The sequence below is a fragment of the Lytechinus variegatus genome, chromosome 13, assembly GCF_018143015.1.
Source record: "Lytechinus variegatus isolate NC3 chromosome 13, Lvar_3.0, whole genome shotgun sequence".
Classification (NCBI taxonomy): Eukaryota; Metazoa; Echinodermata; class Echinoidea; order Temnopleuroida; family Toxopneustidae; genus Lytechinus; species Lytechinus variegatus.
This window is the reverse complement of record NC_054752.1, coordinates 33449553-33473216: the sequence shown is the minus strand read 5'-3', so window position 1 is coordinate 33473216 and position 23664 is coordinate 33449553. Positions and strand designations below refer to the sequence as shown.

The following is a 23664-nucleotide window of genomic DNA, read 5'->3' as shown; positions in this document are numbered from 1 at the left end:
ATATCTTTCACGTTATCGGACTTATGAATGGGGACTTTTTGGCCCAGCTGATAAGGACTGTTCCATTAGTATTGTTGACATCTTTGATAAATAAATATGAACCTTATTAGTGTCAGGGGTGGGCTTGTTGTGGGACAGATTTATGACCGACTTGATAATCTTTCAACTTCAGTGGCTAAACTTGTTTCTTAATCATATTGTTGTGTACTTATCAGATGTAGACTTGTCACTCAGGGTGATGACATGATAGGCAAGACCTAAATTCCTTGGAATCATGAGTTATAACTAAATTTTGTCCAATTTGGAGTGCTGATACTAGTAGGGGTGGGGAAGGGCTGTGTGCATTTTGTCTAAATTCAAAATATCTTTTTTACCCTTGATTTGTTCACTCTTTCTTATCCGTTTTCTACCTTAGTGTTTTTTTTTTGGCCCCTTCTCTTTACCTTTTTGTATATTTCCCTTTTATCTATGCCCCATCCTCTCTACTTATGAAGTTAGATTTTCAATGTGTATCTTGAGATAGCAGGAGTGAATTAATAGAATCAAGGCTAAACTCATTTCCTTTCTCTGAACATTTCAGTATTTGTATCATAATTTTATCAAGGAAGAAAATTGTATCAGAATGTTTTGCTCTCTAATGTCTACCAATTAAGCACTCTTACTCATTTAATCAGAGCCTTCTTTTCCTTCTTTTTTATATTATTGTTAAAGGGATACTCCATGCTGAAAATAGTAGAATCAGACTTAAAAAAAAAAACACTGAAAATTTCATCTAAGTTGGACATAAAAAAATGCTGACATTTTAAAGTTATGCATTATTTTGGTGAAAAGCACTTCTATGCATATCTTCATGAATTTGCTATCTCCACGTAATATTTGGTATTCTATTATGTACAGTATGAAATTATATATTTTTTTTAATTTTCTCTCGTGGAATGAGAAAAATTTGGTTTACTACAGATTCCTGCTGCAAAGTTCTTCATATATATATTTTTTACAAGGGAGATGTAGCATACAGTATTACAGTATTTGACTACTTTTACCTCTGCTACTACTACTACTACTACTACTACTACTACTACTACTACTACTACTACTACTACTACTACTACTACTACTACTACTACTACTACTACTACTACTACTACTACTACTACTACTAACTACTACTACTACTTTTACTACTACTACTACTACTACTACTACTACGGCGACTACTACCACTACTACTACTCCTACTCCTCCTCCTGCTACTTCTACTACTACTGCTACTACTACTACTACTTCTTCTTCTTCTGCTAGTATTATTCATTAAGAAGATGACAAAAATAATGATGACAAGAATGGAAATGATTGTAATGATGATGATCATGATGATACTGCTGCTAATTAATACAACTGGATATTTTTACTAACCTTTTTCAGGGCAGCACACCTTTCCTATTTGGTGTTTCCATCTTCAATCTTTAATGCACAACAAATCTTAATGCACAGCATAGTAAAAACTCATTTTAAAGCTGGTAATGAGCTTCCAAGATACACAATTGATTGTTCTGAGAAATTGTCCAATTTACAAGAAATTTTGACAATGAGGGAACAAAAACAAAGTTGTTTCCTTCTTGGACTTCTTCCAAATCCAATTATATCTACAGGTTTTGTTTATTTATTCATTTATTTATTTATATACCATTCAAGGGATGGGAGACCAGCTTTAACAAATCATGGGTTGAATACTGTCTCTAAGACATCTTTTAACCTTTTTGGGGAGATATAATGTCAGTCGCAATTAAAGGGGAAGTTCACCCTGACCAAAAGTTTATTGTAAAAATAGCAGAAAAAAATAATAAAAAGTATTTCCAAAGGTGTGAGAAAAATCCATCAAAGAATCAAAAAGTCATTAGAATTTTAATTATGCATGTATGTGATCTATGGCATCATATGCGAGCAGCATTCCTACCCGTAAAGCTGGTAAAAAATCAATGAAATGTTACTTTCTCTGAAAGTTAATAAATTTGTTGCTGTACTATTTTATATCAATAGGACAAATCATTTCACACCAGGGAAAACAAAAATAGGTCACCAGGATCTGTTAAAAAAACATCATGCATTTAATATTACATATTATAAAATGGGTTCAAGGATGTAGCCAATGGTGAGTGCGTATTCAAGTCACGTGTTCATGCTTTAATTATGCGCAACCTTCCAGTCGTGCATTTTTCGTGCAGCACTGTGCATTTTTTGTGCAGCACTGTGCATTTTTTGTGCAGCACTGTGCAATTTTTGTGCAGCATAAACTGATACGCGTTCAGTAAAAGAGGCTGGCTAGGATTTTGATGCGCTTACTTAGGCGCGCATAGTAGATACGCCTGTGATGTCATAATTGACAGTCTTGTGATGTCCTCGTCTGTGCGATCGTACACAAGTTGGAGGGATTTGAACAAGATTTCAATGAAAAATTCATTTTGCCGACCCGTTTTATAAAACAATTAATGCACATTTTAAGATTCGTGATGTTAGTGACGATGCGAGCAACTCTCGGGCATTCACAATATTATGCAAAAGCACTCGGCGCAAGCGCCTCTTGCTTTCGCATAATTGTAAATACCCTCGAGTGTGCTGCATCGTCATAACACACTCATAAATGTGCATTAATTGTATAATATATGGGGCAGCTGCTCGTTTATGATATCACAAATCCAAAACTGAAAATTCCACTAACTTTCTTTATAATCTTTACTAGATTTTCCTTAAACCTTCACCAATATTTTTTTTTGCTATATTTACAACAAACTTTTCTTCAGGGTGAACTTCCCCCTTAATTGCATATGACTCTCCTCCAAAGAACATGTCATTGTACTGGGGATGGGTTTTATTGATAAAAAGTGAAGAAATAAGAGAGGGAAATGGGAATGTTGTTGAAAGTGGAATGGGGTCAGGCAACTATATTAAAAATGCCTCTATTTTATTTTGTTTAGGAATTAATGGAAATTTAGCAATTAAGGTAAAGATATTTTTTAGAACCACCCCTGCTCTTCCAGTATAGTATACTTAGCAAATTTGCTGCAAATTACATGCAAATTGATTAGGTAGAAGGTAATTAAAAAAGTTTGAACTTACCTTTAAATATGTTTTAATTTGCCAAGAATTATTAACAGTATTATTAACCAAGTAAACCCAGTAATATCCAATATTCAAGTCACATTCGAGTCCAGTTGACATAAAGATGTAAATTGAAATTCAAATCCAGGTGTGTCTGTGCAAAGTGGTCTTCCCATTGGCTGTGATAGGAGTGGAGTTGGCTTACGATGAATCCATGACCGTGGTCTTGTGGGTGAATGAAGGAGGGGATTGATTGAGCTAGTGACTGACTGACTGCTTGTGGTTGGTTGGCTCAAACAGATCACAGATGGTTGCGGTTTGTGTGTGAGAGAGAGAGGAGAGGGGGGGTTGAGAGAGCGGACTGGAGAGGGGGAGAGGAGGGATAGGAGCGAGAGATGGGAGTGTGGCTGGAAGGGAAGAAGGTTCATTTTCAATTCAACTAATGCCACTTCGTCCAATTGCCAACTTGTCTACTATCATTTGGTCTACCATCATGCAGTTCGTCCACTATCCACATGGTCTAACTCTAATTGCCAATTCGTCCACTCACCATTTTGTCTAATGCACAGTTGGTCCATACCATTTGGTCTAATTGGACCAAGTGTTCATTGTGCAATGTGAATGAAAATGAAATTGATATTAGACCAACTGGTCATGAGACGAATTGGTCATAGACAAAATGATGATAATCATGAAGTGATGATTGGACCAAATGGTTATTGGACGAAATGTTGATGAAAGGAATGGCATTACACTAAATGAAAGTGCGGTGAGTGGAATGGTTGGCAGTAGACAAATTGGCAATTTATGGGAAGAAGAGGGAGGGGATGGACGGGGAACGGGGGGGGGGGGGGGGGGTAGGAGGAAGGGATATGGTGAGGAAAGAAGGTGAGACATGATAGACCAAGTGGTATAAATGACAAGGGCAGGAGAGGGGGAGAGGTAGAGGGGGGAGAGCAGGGGAAGGGAGATGGGGAGCAGAGAGGGGAGGGGAGGGAGATAAAGTGGACCCATTATTGCATTCAGATAAGAAGAGAGTTGAACTTTAAATCTTGATATGGAGAATTGGCATAATAGTTCACCAATTACCATAATATACTCACCACAATCCCTGCACTGTTATCTGTTTGCTGCTGATATCAGTTTGAGATAATAATCTTGATTCTTCAAGTTCAACTGTATTCTCTCGTTTAATAGGATAAACTTTTCTCTGTATGATTTTTCTTTTACTCAAGGGTTATACATTAGATTTAGTCTGGTGTGAAAGAGGAGTTAGACAGTTCATGGTCAGACCAAGGGGAAAAATCTTTCTCTTTACAGAATGTTACTTTGTCTTGGGATATACTCTGGCACATGCCAAGGTGAGCCTTTGGCTCTTGGAATGTTTTTTTCCTCAATTATGGAAATTACAGGTGCGCTTTACAGGTGCGTTCAAGAAATCTATATGAATAATAATGAAAATGAACGCAAACACATTTACTAGGATGTAAAATAGTTATTCTGATCTTGTAGACCTGTTAAAATGTGTGCGAAGGAATGAATGATTGATAAAACAGATAAAGGAGTGATTGATTGAATGAACGAACGAACAAACGATTGAATGAATGAATGAATATATGAATGGGTGAATGGATGGATGGATGGATGAATGAATGAATGAATGAACGAATGAATGAATGAATATATAAATATATGAATGAATGAATGGATGGATGAATGTCTGAATGAATGAACGAACGAATGAATGATTGAATATATGAATGAATGAACTAGGATAAAATCAGAAAGCAAGAAAGAGTTGATTTGTTTCACGATTAAGTTACATAATAGAATGGAAAAGGTTTTTCTGAGGAAGTTAATGAATGTACAGTATACATTTCTGGCTTGCAGCCAGTAAAATAAAGTCACATGTTCGATCTGGTTAAAAAGTTCAGATTTTATTTTAACCCACACAATTTAAATGTGCAATATTCCAGTTCACAGTGAATTTAGGCCCTAGACATGTATACCTCCATGACCAAGCCTTCTGCATTTATTCTTTAATGCTGTTATCTCCTGAAAGAGAATCAATGATTGTGAGATTTGATTTTTAGGAAGAAAAGGAAGGAAACAGGAAGAATTTAAATCTTCCGGAATATTGATATATTGCTCCTCACCTTACATGATCAAAGAGGATGATTCACCAACAAACAGCATTTAAAGGTCAGGTCCCCTCCCCCCAAAAAAAAGTTGATTCAAATCAATATATTTTTAAAAATGCAAAAGAGTTGATTTAAATCAATATACCTTTAAAAAAATGCATGCTCAAAATGATGAAAAAAATAAATTGGATGTAAACTAGAAATATATTGCAATTCAAAATTTCACTTATTTTCACGATAAATACATGCACCTGGGGGCCATTTTACAAAGCTGTTCGTAGGTTAAGAGCGACTTTAAGAACGACTGGTGATCCTTTCATACACCCAAAATCATTGCTAATGAATATACGATTCGCCATGAGAAAGGATCACCAGTCGTTCTTAAAGTCGCCCTTAATCTTATGTACAGCTTTATGAAACACCCACCAGGTAATAAATTTACTTCTCAAATTTGATTAGCATTTCTGGTTGTAAGGCAAAATCTTTCAATTAAGTTCTGTTCAGGGGATTTTTTTTTCAATCCAACCCAAATAAAAACTTGTTTTTAGAGGAAAAAGAAAAGTTAGACAAGTTGATAGACTGAGAATTTGAACAATTTCAGACAAACAATGAGATAGTTATGCATTTTTAAAAGTTGTAAGTATGGGTGATCACTATATACCCATGAGACTTCAAATGGGCTGCATATGTGACTTCATAATAAAGTATTAAAGGCAAGGACCACTCTTCCATGTACACCAATACATAAAATAGCTCAAATGTCATTTTTCAAGTTTCATGAAGACATAAAACAATATTCTACCTTGGTTATATTTAGTATTTAGATTACTGCCCCAGAGGAATTGGTACTTGGGAGAAACCCTGATAATTAGTACATGGTCTATGCCCCTTGTCACAATTTACTTACCCAGTTGCCAATTTGAAATCTACATAGTCCTAGGGATCTCAATTTTAAAGCAGCCATAACTTTCCAATTGCTTGTCGAATTCTGTCAAACTTTCACCATTCTGTTTTATTTCTCTTTTCCACCAGAACATTACGTTCTAAATTCCGATGATTTAAAATAAATCCAGATTGGTGAATGGTGACCTGCCAAATTTTGGATTTATTTTTAATCTTAAGCATTAAGCTTAAATCTCATACATTTACCGCCCTCCCTGTGTGTTTGCTGGTGTTTGTTGACGATGTGTGTGCATTATTTTAAATATTAATGTCATTCAATTTACTGGGAACTACTACTCACAAGTTTTTATAAACTTTTCTGTAGTTTCCAATTTTCTGTGATACTATTTGACATTCCTGTACATATTGTATATATATCATTTTTTTATGCTGAGAAAATAAATAAATTGAACTGAACTGAACTTTTAAATCTCGAATGATTTAAATTAAAATCTTTTAGCTAAAATCCTAATGGTTTAAATCTTAATCTAATATTCGGCTGGTCTGGATTTATGTTATATCCTTGGAATTTAGAGTGTATGACCAAGGCTGGATTAAAGAGAGTACTGTGTGCATGTTATTCATTCTTTTTCATTGGAATCTTCTGAAGTCTGTTTATGAATCCATCTCATAACTTTTCACTTCCAATTTCTTCAAGATGAATCTCTTTTCCTGTTCATCTCATGGTAGTTAGCTTCAACCAAATCATTTTCTTGAGTGGCTAATAAAACAGTCATAACATTGGTGGATATACATTGAGAGGGACAAAATGTGGTTGTGTTCACACCAGAATTGCAGTTTTCAAAGACATGGGTCAAAATAGGACTATAAACATAGTTTCATTATATTTTTAATCTTTCATTGTAATAAAAAACTTGAAAATGCAAACAAGAATCACTGATAAATAATATGTTTTGGGGGGAAGTTATTTCCTCCATACTACTTTTTTTTCTCTCTGGAATCGGGGCTTTCAAAATCCCTTCAATAGTTTATTCATGGTTGTATTCAAGCAATTTTCATTTCGTTGATTTCCATTTACAACATTTACAATTTATTACTTTTGTACATTTTGATAGACTGTTATTTATTTGGCCATAAAAAAATTGTATAATGTAATTACATAAATACAATTTGAAATTGAATAATTGGATATGGATAAAGTAGAAATGAAAGAGAAGAAGAAAAGAGTAAGAAAACGGTTTTTCCATGGGCCAGGGCTCGCAAAAGTAAAATTCAGTTCTATTGCCCAGAGGCATGCGAGCCCTTAAAATACAGATATTTATGAGCAGGAAAACATTTTTATTGTAATCAAGATTATAATTTTTCATTGGTCATGGTTATAAGTGTCTTTCAAGAAACAAACATGAATGCTGAAGAAGATGCAGTGTGTAAATTTATGCAGAATTACATTGGCTCAAACCTGCTTGAGCATATTTACCCACAATTCTATGATGTCGTGTTTTGTGATAGAGCTTCTGGTAGTAAACTATGTTGCAAACTCTCCTGAAGTTAATCCGTCGCATACATTCGTAATTCCGAAGCTTCGTAATTCCGAAGGTTCGGTTATTCCGAAGGTTCGTATTTCCGAAGGTTCGTAATTCCGAAGGTTCGTAATTCCGAAGGTTCGTCAATCCGAAAACGAAATAAGGTTCGTAATTCCGAAGGTTCGTCAATCCGAAAACGAAATAAGGTTCGTAATTCCGAAGGTTCGTTAATCCGAAAACGAAATAAGGTTCGTAATTCCGAAGGTTCGTTAATCCGAAAACAAAATGAGGTTCGTAATTCCGAAGGTTCGTCAATCCGAAAACGAAATAAGGTTCGTTAATCCGAAAACGAAATAAGGTTCGTAATTCCGACGGTTCGTTAATCCGAAAACGAAATAAGGTTCGTTAATCCGAAAATTAAATAAGGTTCGTATTTCCGAAAATAAAAAAATTTTGGTAACAAAAACGGTGTTGTCTTTACAAGATTACACGATATTATGCATTGACGATCGATGATACATGCATGTGTTGTGGCCAAAAGCATGTATTTCATTAAAAATAGGCCCCCTGATCAAGCATAGGCTAATTTCGATTTTATCTGAGCAATTGCTGCCTAAGCAAATGGTTTAAAGATGCAGGGGATCAAGTGTGTTGGTCGCGTGCGAGTAACCTCTAGATAATAGGATTTGTATTGGAGGGGATGTCATTTTTAATAACAGCTTCTGCTGGTAATAAAAATAATACTATAATAATGATCCTTGTGAGATGTTGAAAGCGCGAATCGCAAGCTCAAACTAGTAGACATTTCATGTAACAAGACGTGAACTTAAACATTCTGAGCAGTTTTTTAATCGTGAGAAAGATGTGTATCTTTCTAAAGAATTAACTCGAGGGCGAGCTGTAATTTGTTTATATACTGACCTGGGGCCCGTTGCATAAAACTTTTTACCTGAGAAAACTCAGGTTGTTTTTACCGGAGTTTTTGCCCTGTGCTAAAGTCAATGGCGGAAATCAGACTAACCTTAGTTTTCACCAGAGTTTTCTCAGGTAAAAAGCTTTATGCAACAGGCTTCTAAGTAATCTTTTAAGGACTGCATTTAGTGACTCATGAATAGAATATATATCTCACGAACTAAATAATGAGAGCGCGAACCGCAAGCTTAAAATTTGTGATATTCCACCTGAAAACTGGACATTTTATATTTTTTTGTAACCAGGAATAGAATGAGTTCCTCAATAAACAATACTTGATGCGAGCGAGAAACGTGAGCCACAATTTTCCGATTTTCCAACCTGAAAACTGGACATTCTAAGCATTCTTGTAAAAAATAATAATAGCTGGGAGAACAGTTTTCAGAACTGAAGTGGCTTCCCTGGGTAAATAATATCTATATCATTATTATCATTGTAGGCCTACATGAAATTTCCAAAAGTTTGAGCACGTGATTCGCTCGCAACATCTCACAAGGATGCCCTTTTAACAGTAATTGACCAAAAAGGCGAACTTTACATCTTCAGATTTGATTTCTTTCCCCCCAAACCGCTTGCTGGCTACGCTCGCAGAAATGAAACGTAAATGTGTAATTTATCAATCAGTGATCACTTAAATTTTTTTGCTCAATTCAATTACTACAAAACACACAACCTCTTTACACAGATGATGATCTCATGGTGAAAATATACGTTTGCACCAAATTGCCCCTATTGGCCCCTTTTTTGGCTTTGCCCCCCCCCCAAGGAAAATATATTCCGCCGCCGGTGGTTGCAACACGCATCGTCTTCATGGCTAACTGCAAAAAGTTCTTTAAATTTCCCCTTTAGATCAGGTCAGAGCTTATATATTTTAAATTTCTGTGTGCGATCTTACTCGCAGTTATTATCTAAATTTAGTTACATAGGCATCTCGTTTTGAAGATCACAAACATATTGCCCATCATATTAAAAAAATATATAGCTCGCGCTCGCATTATTTAAAAAGGGTTTATCATGTTATTACATATTTACTTTATTATAAAGCTAATTATTGACTGTTAGGACTACCCTTTCAAACAAACAAAAATCAACTTTAAGCTGCCGATCGAGGAAAATGTGGCTGAAAAAAATATTGCCCCCCCCCCCATTTGACGAAAGTTGGATCCGCCGGGAGGGAGGCAGGGGGCACTTGCACCCCAAAAATGAAATAAAAAAACAGGGAAATGAATATTTTCCAAAATGGGAAAGTTCCTTTTTCAAAAATAAATATGCGGTTTTTCGTGTTTTTTCGAAATAAAATACTCTTTTTAAAGTATACAAGTTTTCAGGCTGGAATATTGCAAATTTTCAGCTTGCGCTTCGCACTCTCATTCGATTGGTGAAATATGCATCCTAAAGAGGTCACTAAATGCTTTCTTTAACAGGTTCCTTTTCTGGTCAGTATGTTTAAGCTGCGTTTTGCGCTCGTGTTAATTTCTTAGTTAGATGCACATCTTTTTAATGACAGCAGAAACCTGCTCGGATTTTTAAAAACTTATTTTCATTTTTTATTGAAATACCCTAAAGTTTTAGCTTGTGATTCACGCTCGCAACACCTCGCAATTATGCCATTTTAAGAATAATTGACCCCAAAAAACGTTTTACAACTTCACCTTTGAATTTGTTTTACCAAGCCGCTCGCTCATTACACTCTCTCCCGAAAAATAAAGCCTAAATATACGTTTTGCCATAATAAATGATCAGTTCAAAAAAGGTTTTTCTCTACTTAATCACTATCAAACACACGATGACTTCAAGCAGATGATAATCTTAAGGGGAAAATATCACCAAAGTGTCCATTTTGACGTATGAGTTTCATTTTTTAGCTTTACCCCCAAAATTCGTTCGGCCGCCCTTGCCTTCCCATCCTCATAACAATTGAACGGCAACAGTGTCCCCCGCCCCCCCCCCTCCCCCTTGCCTCTGCCTCTGCTTTCCCGGTTTCATTTTTCGGATTAACGAACCTTATTTCGTTTTCGGATTAACGAACCTTCGGAAAAACGAACCTTATTTCGTTTTCGGATTAACGAACCTTCGGAAAAACGAACCTTATTTCGTTTTCGGATTAACGAAGCTTATTTCGTTTTCGGATTAACGAACCTTCGGAAAAACGAACCTTATTTCGTTTTCGGATTAACGCTGAGCACTGGGTAACCTTCGGAACAACGAACCTTATTTCGTTTTCGGATTAAAGAACCTTCGGAACAACGAACCTAATTTCGTTTTCGGATTAACGAACCTTCGGAACAACGAACCTTATTTCGTTTTCGGATTATCGAACCTTCGGAACAACGAACCTTATTTCGTTTTCGGATTATCGAACCTTCGGAATAACGAACCGTCGGAATAACGCCACAAATGTTCGGATTAACGAACCCTTTTTCGTTTTCGGATTAACGAACATCGAGGTATAGGCAATTTACGTGTTTCGGAATTACGAACCTTCGGAATAAAGAACCTTCGGAATTACGAAGCTTCGGAATTACGAAGTGTAACCTAATCCGTAGGCCTGTATACATCTATGTCTAACTTTAAAGGACAAGTCCACTCCAACTAAAAGGAGGTCCTAATCGTCAAATTCGTAAAATTGAAATATTGTCTAATTCAAACAATAAAAACAAAAGAAATAGTGAGTGAAGGACATCATCCATTCTCTCATTTGCATGTGACTAAATTGTGCATATAACTTTTTTGTGAAAAATAAGCGAAACTTCAAAATGTCATAACTTTCTTATTTTACATCCGATTTTGATGCAATTTTCAGCATTATGCTTGTCTGATTTTTCTCTATTGATTCAAATCAATATTTTTCTGAGGTGGACTTGACCTTTAAGTTAGTAAGTTGAGCATTTTGAGAATCAGTATTGATAACAAATCGCTTGAATGTTGGTTTAATGATTTGTGATTCACGTTTTTAATTCCATCTTAGATGAATTTGCATGAACGCACCTTTCAGCCATTAGATCTTTGAGTCAGCTGGTGGGGTGACAATCTCTAATTGATACCATGCAAAACATGACAAGCAATATCTCTGTACAACAATATAGTCTGATAATACAACAGATTTAAACCATTTATTAACAATTTCCTCTGTCTCATTGAACAATTATTCCAATTTGTGAACTCATGAAAGGAAATAAGTAAATAGGCCAGAAATCGTCTCAGAACAATTGATCAGGAAGTGGAAGAGTTATTTTGATACGATTTTACAATGCAATGTGGGTCAGGGAATTATTGGATTTTTGTCACTCCCTGGAAAATGTGTGTGATTCTTCCCCTTCCCTGCGAAGGTCTAAGTGCATGTCATCATTAGCCCAGGTGTGACAGAGCTGAAGGAAGTGGGCTAATGAAAACGGCCTTTTTCTCGTGATCGTTTCTTAAGCAGACTTTTATAAGCTCATTCCATGTACACTTGTATTCGGCCAAGTGGGCATTGTGCAAAATGGACCTTAGATGAAGTGGTAAAAACAATTAAACCGAACAAGATAATAAATGTAATTATTAAAGAATACATGGGCATACTGATCAGGGATAAGATAAACCAAATAACTCCTTGGATAAACTGGTTCCATGGAGATAGCTGGGCTCATGTTAATTTCAACACGAAACTAAAGTCTATGCTTATTTCTGAAATCATAAAATGTATAAAAAAATGTGGAACTAAATTGCTTTATATGGAGGACTTCATACATGTATGATAAAAATACTGAGGACTTATCACTTACGCTTTATTCTATTTATAGTTGGGGGTCGACCGGAGACAGTCTTTGAGTACCGATAGAGTACTTGAGAGATTAATGTTAAAATAAGTTTTCGAATGATAGAAGAGGTATTTTAACCCATAGTTTCCGATTCAGAATATGGTCCAGTGGTAATTAATCTCTGTCGCTGCGACCCAACAGGCATTAGACAAAAAGAGATTAGACCAAGAAGCTATTGATCTTCATGACACACCCTGCCTGTGAAAGTGTCTTTCTAAACCATAAACAGGAGATGACAGTTCCTGATCTTCAAAACAACAGGGGTGCAAGCCAACTTTCTGGAAGAGATTTATCAGCAGACGTCATTAATAACCTCCTCTGAACTTACTAGAGCTTCGCAACATGTGCGATCCACTAATGGATACAATGGATGATCTTAATGGAACAGTAGGGGTGTATGTGTGATTCACTCCCAAAATATATAAAATAGTCCTCGTAAATCGATGACAAATTTAACAAACTGAAGGACAGCTGTAAATTAGTACTTAGCTCAATGTAAATCTTTTGAAATGAAGAGAAGTCAGAAAATTAGTCCTCATTCAGAAGATATTAATCCCCCTTGTTACAAGCTTAGGGAAATATGTTAAGGTCACACTATATTTTTTTAAAAAGCCAAATCATTTGTTTGTTTAGTTTCTTAAAGGCAATCCAATCCGAACAAATATACTTTAATGAAACAACAGAAAATAGAGAGCGTGACATTACTTTTTTAAAATTGGATTGAAGCATGAAAGTTGTGACATTTTATAGTTTTGCTTAATCCCCCAAACTCAACACTGCATTATGCAAAAAGGTATCATTGATGTTACATATTTAACTCTATCTTCTGTATTTTCTTGGATTGATATACAGTGCGTATCCAAAAAAAGTTTACACTTCGGAAAAATCCTGTAAAATTATACATTTGTAATATCCTGAAAATTTTTCCACATTTTATCATTGGTACAGATCCATTTAAGCATATGACGATATAACTGTCAAAAAATATTTCCGCTTGAGTAAGCACCACTTACTTTTTAAAAGTTAGTGAAAAATGATTTGCGCAGAACTTTGAAATATTCATGCGAATAAAAGTAGGCCTTAATCATGAAGAACACGAGGAATTTAGCTAGTAATATTGATTTGAAGATATCTTACACTTTTTAACTTGTTTTCTTGCCCAAAACACTTCAAAGAGTGCATTGCGCCCCACCCCACTCCCCACACACTGAGGCCATTGTGACGAAATTTGCTTTACATTGAGCTGTGATTTACATGAACTGGCTTGGGCTTGATTTACATTTTGTTATTCATTGTCAAGCTCGGGAAAAGTGTGGAGAAACAAGTATTAAATGAAAAAAATGACATGTAAACCCACTTTAAATTATAAAAACTCAGTGAAAAAATGCTGGAGATGTCTGATATAAACTTTTTTTTCCAGATTCATTTATGTCTTCAGATCTAGCTGGCACAGAAAAGTTAAGGTTGTACCTACTGAGTGTTGAAATTTCAATTTGGGTGGCAAAATTGTTACAAAATGCTTGAATGTATCCGTTTTATTTCAATTGACTAAAAGTGCAAGGAAAATGTATGAGAAATGTTCCGCAGGGTAAGTTTGATTTTGCCCTTTCCCCTTGACACAGCGTGAAAACGAGCATTTCTGCGCAAACAGATTTCTGCGAGCTTTGCAAGAATGGATAGTGCTCACTCAAGTGTAATATTCTGTCAAAACTTTTACTTTCATTGGATAGATGAGACCCAAACCCAAGATTATATGTGATAAAATTACCAACATGTTGTATATTTTTAAATTCCCAGGGCTTTTTCAAAGTGTAAACTTTTTTTTGATACGCACTGTAGAAAGAAATATTTTCATTTTATCCTTCAATTACTTGGTTGGTCAAGTAAGGTTGGTCTCCTCCTTGAACATTTGGAAACACAGTTCATTCATTTCTCTTTTCATTATCAAACCTAAAAAAAGTTTATTCTTAGGTTAGCTGCACCCTCCAAATATTTGCTCTCCGAATGCCCTACCACTACACCTGCCTTTGCTAATAATTGTTGGTAATCAATCCAGTGTAAAGTGTGAAATATATGCAATTACTTGTCAGTTGCATAAGGAGAGAGACATTTTTTTGAGGGAGGGGCAAGGTCAAGTCAGAATACTACCACAATCGTTTGATCATGGTCGGATAGACTAACAACTTGCCCTCAGTTTCTTGTTTAATTTTTGTGACAAAGAAGTTGAAGAACAGCCTTGTCATTTTCTTTGTATTATATAATAAGAATGTACTTTGTGAGAAGGTATGTCGTGACAAAAACTATTTGATATTTCCTCTTGTTGGTCAGTTTCAGTCATGTGTTTATTGTTTGGCATGAGGTCCAGTAGAACCTCCCATGACACATGATGGGTTTGATCTTTTCTTCAAGGATACGTGCAACACAATTGTTTTTATTGTTCAATCCTTACAGATGTGCATCTAGAGAGGGGGCAAAGGGAGGATGTGAGCCCCCTTTTATCTGGGGGCCTTTGGGTGTTTTTTTTTGGGGGGGGGGCTTGTCAAAATTGTGTCAATGACAAAAAACCTTCGGAGTGTGTTGAAAACATTTAATTTTGCTTGACTTTTTTGTTCATATGCCCCCACATCACCCCCCCCCCTCAACAAACGGATGACATTCCTTTTGATTATCAAGGTAATGAAAGTAAGGACCATTCGAATCACACTAAATGTCGGCATAAACACAAGGCCATGCTAGCAAGTCCAGAGAAGAAAAAACGCAAACTCTATCAATTCTTTTGTATTTCTTTGTTTTCTGTCCTTTCATCTCTCTTCTATCAACTTTCATGTATTTCCATATTTCAATCCTTTTATTTCTCTTGTGTTAATTCTTTTGTATATTTCTTTCCTTTAAATTCTTCTTTCAGCTTTTAATATTTTGTTATGAATATCTTTTATAGCTTACTTCTTCTTTTTTTCCTTTTTTTTGCATAGCAACTTCATGGCCTTCACAACCACTATCAGCAAATGAAGCAAAATATGGGTTTTCAGGATAACCTCTCGATGAAGCTGGTCAGAGAGTCAATGGCTGACTACATAATACAGAGGTAAGAATCTACATCCTCAGCATTGTCATTATCATGAATATTATCATCACAAATATTTCCTCAATCATCATCATCATCATCATCATCATCATCATCATCATCATCATCCTCATCATCATCATCCTCCTCATCATCACCATCATCACCATGATCATCATCATCATCATCATTATCCTCATCATCATTATCCTCATCACCATCATCACCATCATCATCATCATCATCATCACAAATATCTTGTTCATCATCATTATCATTATGGTCAGTCTTATTTTAGGCCATTTAACTTTTGTTTGAGCTGGACTAGTACCCGATTAACGTATCTGGATTTGTTGTACTATTCATTGTTATAAATGTCAGTGAATTAAAGCGAAATCTATCTAGGGATTTATTTTGGGGGGTTACCTTTCATCGCATGAATCGATTACAGATGTGATATATATGTGTGTGTGATGCCTTGTTCTAAAATTTCAGTTAGTATGGCGCTCGGTAGGTTTTTCTCATAATCGATTATGGCATTGGATTCTAAAGTTACTCAAGTTTTTGATGAGTTATGATTTACCATGTGAGTGAATGGGGGTCTGAATTACCCCTGTGTGCCTTACTAGGTGGGTATAGACATGGTAGCAATCCCAGTTCATTGTATTTGATTTATTTTAATTTTCTTTCTTCTGCATTTAACAATATAATATGGCAACACAAATATGACAAAGAAGTTTTGACAATAAGTCAGATATATACATCATTGAACTTAAAATCTCTTGCGGAAGAAAGATTGTCATTGTAAGAAAATATGTGACCTACCACCCCAAAATCACTAATAAGTCGCCAGGTAAGCTTCTCTGGAAATAGCCAAAATAGTAGTTTAGTCTCCAAAAACCAAAAATTAAAATACTGGCTTATCTGAAAGAGCAATTTTTCTTCCTACTGTGAAAATTTGAAGTTGTGAAACTGAATAAAAGAAAAGATAAAAGAGTTTCTTATACCCCTTTCATAAACCCAATTATGCGGCTAATAGCAGCATAATTTGGTCGTAAAATCGGAGGAGGACCAGAGTTATCCGCATTATTTTGATGCTGCTATTATCCGCATAATAGCAGCATCGGGACCAGATTTTGACTTTATGAATGCATTTCCAAATAATGCGGATAATTGCCATGGTGCGGTCACAAGGTCACCCTTTTCCAACACCACCGCATCGGAGGGGGCGTGTCCAGTTGTCATGACAATTATCCGCCTTTATCAGGACGGGCGCTCGTAAAAATAGTGCGGATTATTTTCTGAGTTTTTGAACGCAATTTTTATTGAATTATCCGCATTACTCTTAGGTGACTAATTGGAGGATGGGTTTAGGAAAAGGGTATCAGACACTACTTTTTTGGACTGCTTGGAAATTTCACTGAGAAAGCACATCCCTTGCTTGAGTGAACCCTGAATTTCAAATCTTGTTTTCTCCTTATTTTTCAAGCTCTTGATGAATTTCCTCTGCATTCAATCAGCACTTGTAATGGTTATTGTTGGTCAATTTTAACATAAATTTCATTTTAAAGTTTAGAAAGTGACTTATCAAGCTCAATAAAAATCTCAATATTAAATTTGGTCGACTTTTTCGGTTTTGGGGTGACAGGTCTGATATGCTTGAGAATATGATGAATCAAAACATATATTGCATAAATAATCATATTGAATGAATAGAATGGATGCCAGAATAATTGAAATACTAACTTGAAAAATAGAATAAAATAGGAGAAAAAAAAACAGTTGTATTGTACGCATTGTTAAAGATATAATCAATTTCATTTTTCACCTGACATGACTGGATCATTCAACTTTCTTGAAGAGAGGTTTATCATTCTTACATATTTTCTTGTTTGTCTTCAGGGTCCATGGCTACCAGGCTTCCGATGATGACGAGGATGATAGCGAACAAGAACGGGAAGCGAATCCAGCGCAGGAGAGGGCAGCCAGGATAGCTATGATCAAAAACAAATCATTCACCACCAAAGGACAGGTAGGGATCATGGAAGGTTTTCTTTATCAATGATGAATTGCCATTTGGACCACAAACATGTTAGGTGGTTTCAAACCGCCTTGATCATAAGAGTCCCAGTTGAATTACGAAAACTTTTATAGGCTAAAAATGCCCATTAATTATTAATTATTCCTGCATTCACACCGCCCCGAAACATCTCCTTCGGGATAAGTTCCTGAAGTTATGAGCATGCGCAGTATGGTCTGACAAGTAGGCAAGGCACGAGATTCAAAATTACTAGCTCAGCAGCCACCCATAGCGCCCGCACCCAACGACACGCTGGGCTAAAAGTTTCCGTAAATTGCTTTCACATTGCTAAAATACCTGCGACCTTGGAAAAATCCCAGCGAAAGTTCTCGTAATTTCAACAAGTACCTACTATTCAGTGGGTATTTTCTTTCGGGGAGATTACGCGTAATTTACTTTCACATTACCAAAATACCTGGTATTTTCTGATCAGGGTAAATTTCCCGATCAGAGAATACCAGTACCTGGAACTGACGAACTTCGAGGCGGTCTGAAACCACCTGTTGTCTACTTTCTGTTTGGTCTCATCCTACATGGTCCAATCACAGTTGGTAGTATATTTATTTACATCTTTTTGAGCATGTGAGGATGTTTTTAAGTGAACTTTCAGTAGGCAAAAAATAATATTTTACTTTTCACAACTTACTGCCTAAATTTGCAACATTGGTTGAGCTCTAACTGAACAGGATTTTCGGGCTCTAGTTCTTAGGTTTCTAGGGCTCTTCTGAGCATTTCAGGGGCTACATTGCCCCCCAGCCCCTAGTAATATTTTCCTGACTTTCAGGGCATGATTTAAAAGGGTTATGAAGCAGGCTCGTATTTTACAAGATTACTGAATCTGAACTTTTGACAAATCTTACATCAAGAATCTTAGTTTATGTAATACAATAGAGTATTTGTAACTTGCCAGCTACACCACTGTCCTCCTAACTGTTCTAATTTTCTCTAATTGCTAATTTACCATGACAACACAGGGTACCAGCTCCCAGCGTCACCTACAAGAGGCTGCCACCTCCGCCTCGGAGATGGACGAGAAGCCCTCACCGTCTCCCGACAAACCTGGAAGGCGGGGCAGGAAGAGAATGAAGAAGACACGAGGGAGAAAGAGGACGGCGAGGGATCGACCAGCCACCGAGATAGAAAAGAAGAAAGCCTGGTCTATTCTACCAATGAGGAGGTTGATTGATGTGGACGAGGAGAAGGAGGAAGATCGTGATGAAGGTGACAAGATCCTCTCAATCATTATTAGTTTGGAGGAAAGAGAATTGTTTTTAACCACCCTGCGCTCCAGTTTCTATTTGATTTTCGTTGATAACTTTACTGGAAAATACTACTTTCTTTCCCATTTTTAAGCAAAAAAATAGGTTTTGATTGAATATGCATGAAGAGTAGGGCTCAACCACAGAGGGTGTTTTATGAAGTTATTAGGTGAAGGGTCTCTCGCATCGGGGGCCTGTTCCAACTATTCTAACTAACTACCATCAAAGATACAACAAGATACTACTGCATTCCATTGATGAGTGGATATCAGGCGCGACAAAAGAAATGCGTAAAAACAATCTCTTTTTCAAGATTGTTCACATTATGTAACGTAATGAGGGTGTCAAAAACGCTAAAATAGTGAAAAAGGGTACATGTATATATTTTGCCAAGAAAGCTACATGTTTACTTCAAATTATAAAAAAAACTAAGTTGCTTTATAAAGGATGTACTTTTTGCCCCAAAAATACATGTTTACAGTCCGATTTGAGCGAGGTGGGGCGGTACTAAACCTAATGTGAGTAAAGGTAAAGCCGACGTCTGTGACATACTAAATATCGCTGTACTTGTTTAGGGGGGTCAATTCAGAATATGGAAAATATTTGTTTAGGGTGCTTTTCGAAACCCCGTGGTCACGCCTGGTATCCACTCATCAATGGAAGTGATTAGCAATGTAGAATGACTCAAAGTCACGCTTAAAGGACAAGTCCACCCAAACATAAACTTGATGTGAATAAAAAGAGAAAACTTCAACAAGCATAACACTGAAAATTTCATCAAAATCGGATGTAAAATAGGAAAGTTATGGCATTTTAAAGTTTCGCTTTATTTCACAAAACAGTTATATGCACATCTCGGTTGGTATGCAAATGAGGATCTGATGACATCACTCACTCACTATTTCTTTTGTATTTTATTATATGAAATATGCAATATTTTTATTTTCTTGTCATTGTCATGTGAAATGAAGTTTCATTCCTCCCTGAACACGTGGAATTCCATTATTTTAACATTTTGTGCTTCAGGCAAGGAGGTCCTAATCGTCAAATTCGTAAAATTGCAAAATTGCATAATTCAAACAATAAAAAAACAAAAGAAATAGTGAGTGAGTGACATCATCGACTCTCTCATTTGGATATAACTGGCTCGTTCATATAACTTTTTTGTTAAAAATAAGCGAAACTTTGAAATGTCATCTTTCTTATTTTACATCCGATTTTGATGAAATTTTCAGCATTGTGCTTGTCTGATTTTTCTCTATTGATTCAAATCAACATTTTTCTGAGGTGGAGTTGACCTTAAAACTATCATGCATATGATATCTAATTCACATTCTTATTGATAGATGTGTAGTAGTGCACACTCACTGACCATTAATCAACCAGTGCAGTGGTGTGAATTTTTTACTGGTCATTCTGAACATGAACTAGAATTCAATTATATTTTAGTCTCACTTGAGCTTTTGTGAAACACCCCCCGGTTGTTCCTATTTTGATAATGCTGAATGTGCTTAAATTCTGTCATGTACGTTTCAATATTTTTTTTTGGTGCAGATTCTGATTCTGAGCAAGACAGAAAGAAGAGAAAATCGCCACAAAAATCAGCTTCAAAGAAAGACGCAAAAGGTGAGGGAGGAAGAGCTCTTTAAAGGGGCTTTCACTTGAATGTTTTAGCCAGGGTACGCTGACATACTGTATGCGTGACCAGCTGTTCTCTCCTTTAATCCCATTTCTTCAGATCTATTATTGCATTTTGTTATCACCACAAAATATCAAGAATTCAAATTCTGTATATGTGACCCACCACCTGAAAACCAACAATAACCCGCCCAAAATGAATGGTAAGATTTTCATTGAGTCTGGAAAAGTACATTTTAAAGGAGAATGAAACATTTGGAACAAGATAGCCTGTGTGAAAAGAGAAAAATCAAAGAAACAGATCAACAAAATTTTGAGAAAAATCAGACAAATAATGAGAAAGTTATGAGCATTTGAATATTGCGATCACTAATGCTATGGAGATCCTCAAATTGGCAATGCGACAGAGATTCACTTGTGAACAACTCTCCGCATTACTTTAGTATATATTTCACTTAAATTGCCTCTTTTATCACATCTATCAGTAGATCATGTGTTCTTTCTATAGGAGGGCATGTAATGCAGATTTTTAAAGAATACATCATGGATAAAGAGTTTGTATCACCACAAGAAAAAGCAGAAAGAGACATTTAGAGGATATTTTATAGTCGATCAAAGGGAAAATTGTGCACATGTGACATCACACATCCTTGTTGCGTTGCATTGCCAATAGGAGGATCTCCATAGTATTAGTGATTGCAATATTCAAATGCTCATAACTTTCTCAATATTTGTCAGATTTTCTCAAATTTTCTTTGTTCTTTTTCTTTGATTTTTCTGTTTCGACACTAGCCTAGTTATTCCAAAGGTTTCTTTCCCCTTTAATGATATATAACTTGTCAAAATTGTTCAACAATAACCCTCACACATCTTGATTTGAATGCAGAAGAAATTTAGTGAGAGCTGCAAATAATAAGGAGAAAACAAGGTTTAAAGTTTGGGGTTCACTCAAGCATGGCATGCGCACACTGTGCAATCTCAGCAAAACTTCTAAGCAGTCAACAATAACTTGAAAATCTTGACTCTTTTCAACTGTACAACTACAAATTTCAACATCATGATGGGGAAGAATAACTCTTCCTGGTGGAGGTTCTAATTTTCATATTTTGAAGACCAAATTCTTCCTTGGCAACTTATTGTTGGTGTTGGGGTTGCTGGTAACATATAAAAAATTATTTTTTTATCTCCTAACAAAGGTGATTCTTGATTAAAGAAGGGCTTGTCGTAGCCTACTTATGGTTGTCATGAAGTGACTAAAAGTGTGACAACACCTTATGTTGATTTTAACAGTTATATTATATTGACTGGTTTGAGGGGAACATCAAATATATGCTCGCGATAGAATCATATTGGCCCAAGTCGTTAGACGAGGGCAATATGGTTCTTTAAGGGCAATATATTTGATGTTTCCCGAAAGAAAAGCCAGTTAGTATTTTCATTATTTAGATATTTACAGTTTAAGAATAGGAATCTATTTTGTCATGTTGAGCAGACTGGGCCTCTGAACTTTACCATTGTGACATGATTTAAATGTCACATCCCTGGCCTTGGGACGCAATATCCAGCATTGTCTCAACCTGATAAACATTATGACGTATACCATTGCGCGGTTCAATAGGTTATGGGGACGTGTAGAATACAGCGTATGTTAACTCTGCCTTATTGCCCGTTGCATTTCCATTCATTTTCTCATTGACTTTCCTGAGTGTGCAATAAATTGGGTCTGTGGATAAGCAATTGGAAACTTATTGACCGACCATAATGATATATTAAAGTTGCCCTGCTCAGATGTCTGATACAGGTAATAATAAAAATTATAAAAGTGCTAAGGATTGTGAGTACATTTCCTGAAAATATTTGGATATTTATTTTTATATTTTATTTATTATTTGAAAATGTTAGTTTCATATCAGAATAAAAGAATTATATCAAAATATCATTTTACCTCCATCGATAATTAGTTTATTTTTCTCTTATTTTTCACAGGAAAAAAGAGCTCACAGAAGAAAGGAGACAAGGGGAAGGACAAAAAGATGAAGAAAAAGAAGAAGAGGAAGAGGCGTCAGAAATCTGAGACGGACGGGTCAACAGCAGAAACCTCATGGGATGATAAAAGCGAGGTCACCGGAAGCGCAACATCCGGTACGGAGACCGAGTCATCCCCACGGAAACGGCGAGGTCGGAAGAGGAAGCGAGGGTCGTCTCAAAGCGGGGCTGAGGAGAGTAGTGATGGGAGGAAGAAGGGGAGTGTGTCAGACTCTGATCGGCTGAAAGATGGGTCCTTTGAGAGTGAGGAGCTGGGGACTTCCCCTATAAAGGGGAAATCCCCCAATAAGGGGAAATCCCCCATAGGACAGACTTCACAGATTTCCTTCTACGACTCTGACGATGCTGTGACAGGTGCGAGGAGCGAGGATGAGGAGTTTACCTCTCTGAAGCGGAAGAGACGGGGGCGACCCAAGAAGTCGGTCATGCCAGAAGAAGACATATGGAGTACACTTGGAAATATGAACCATCATCAGGATGGTTGGGTCAGTGATGGTGGACCCAGCTCCGGTGTCCATGTTGACTTCAGTAGAGACGGATCGGAAGCTGCGAAGAGATCGCCACCTAAGAAAATATTGCTCGGTGTGAAAAAGACACCACGGAAGGACTCGCCTGTGCAGGGATCTGGGAAGGGAGTGACTGTTCAAGATGGGAAGGGGTTGGAGAAACCACAGGAGGAGAAGAGGAAACGAGGAAGGAAGCCGAAGGGTGCGGTAGAGGAATCCCCAAGGAAATCATCAAGACCAAGAAAGGTGGTCAAGTATGAGACATGATCACTTTACTTGTAAAGGATGGACTTGTATTGAAGAAGCTTTTTTAATTGAGTAAAATCCATCAATCTGTCAACATTGTCATCATTGCCATTTCAGTCATCTATCATACAAATGCCATAATCGGCTGTGATTGGTTGTCATTCTGCACTTTCACTTTAGTCTTACTTTAGATGCAGTGCTAATTGATGCAAGAATCCTTGTAGCAAAATAGTCAAATAATTGCCTTGTGTTGAAGCAATATTTCAGACCATTATGTGAAATACAAGTAAGTTTGCCTATTTCAAATCTTGTGGTACGACTGAAATCTGTTCGACTTGGGCAAAGTTCGACAAGGATATGTCAATAAGACATCTTTTGCATAATCTG

General features: G+C 36.4%; 1 protein-coding gene across 1 annotated transcript; it reads left to right on the top strand.

Annotated features, from left to right (window-relative positions):
- Positions 1-12804: 12804 nt before the first annotated feature.
- Positions 12805-23327, top strand: LOC121426019 (protein starmaker-like). Its single transcript, XM_041622148.1, has 6 exons — positions 12805-12825; positions 15411-15523; positions 17405-17534; positions 18557-18803; positions 20396-20467; positions 22466-23327. Exons 1-6 carry the CDS (start codon positions 12805-12807, stop codon positions 23296-23298), a joined length of 1416 nt encoding a protein of 471 aa, XP_041478082.1. The 3' UTR covers positions 23299-23327.
- Positions 23328-23664: the final 337 nt, after the last annotated feature.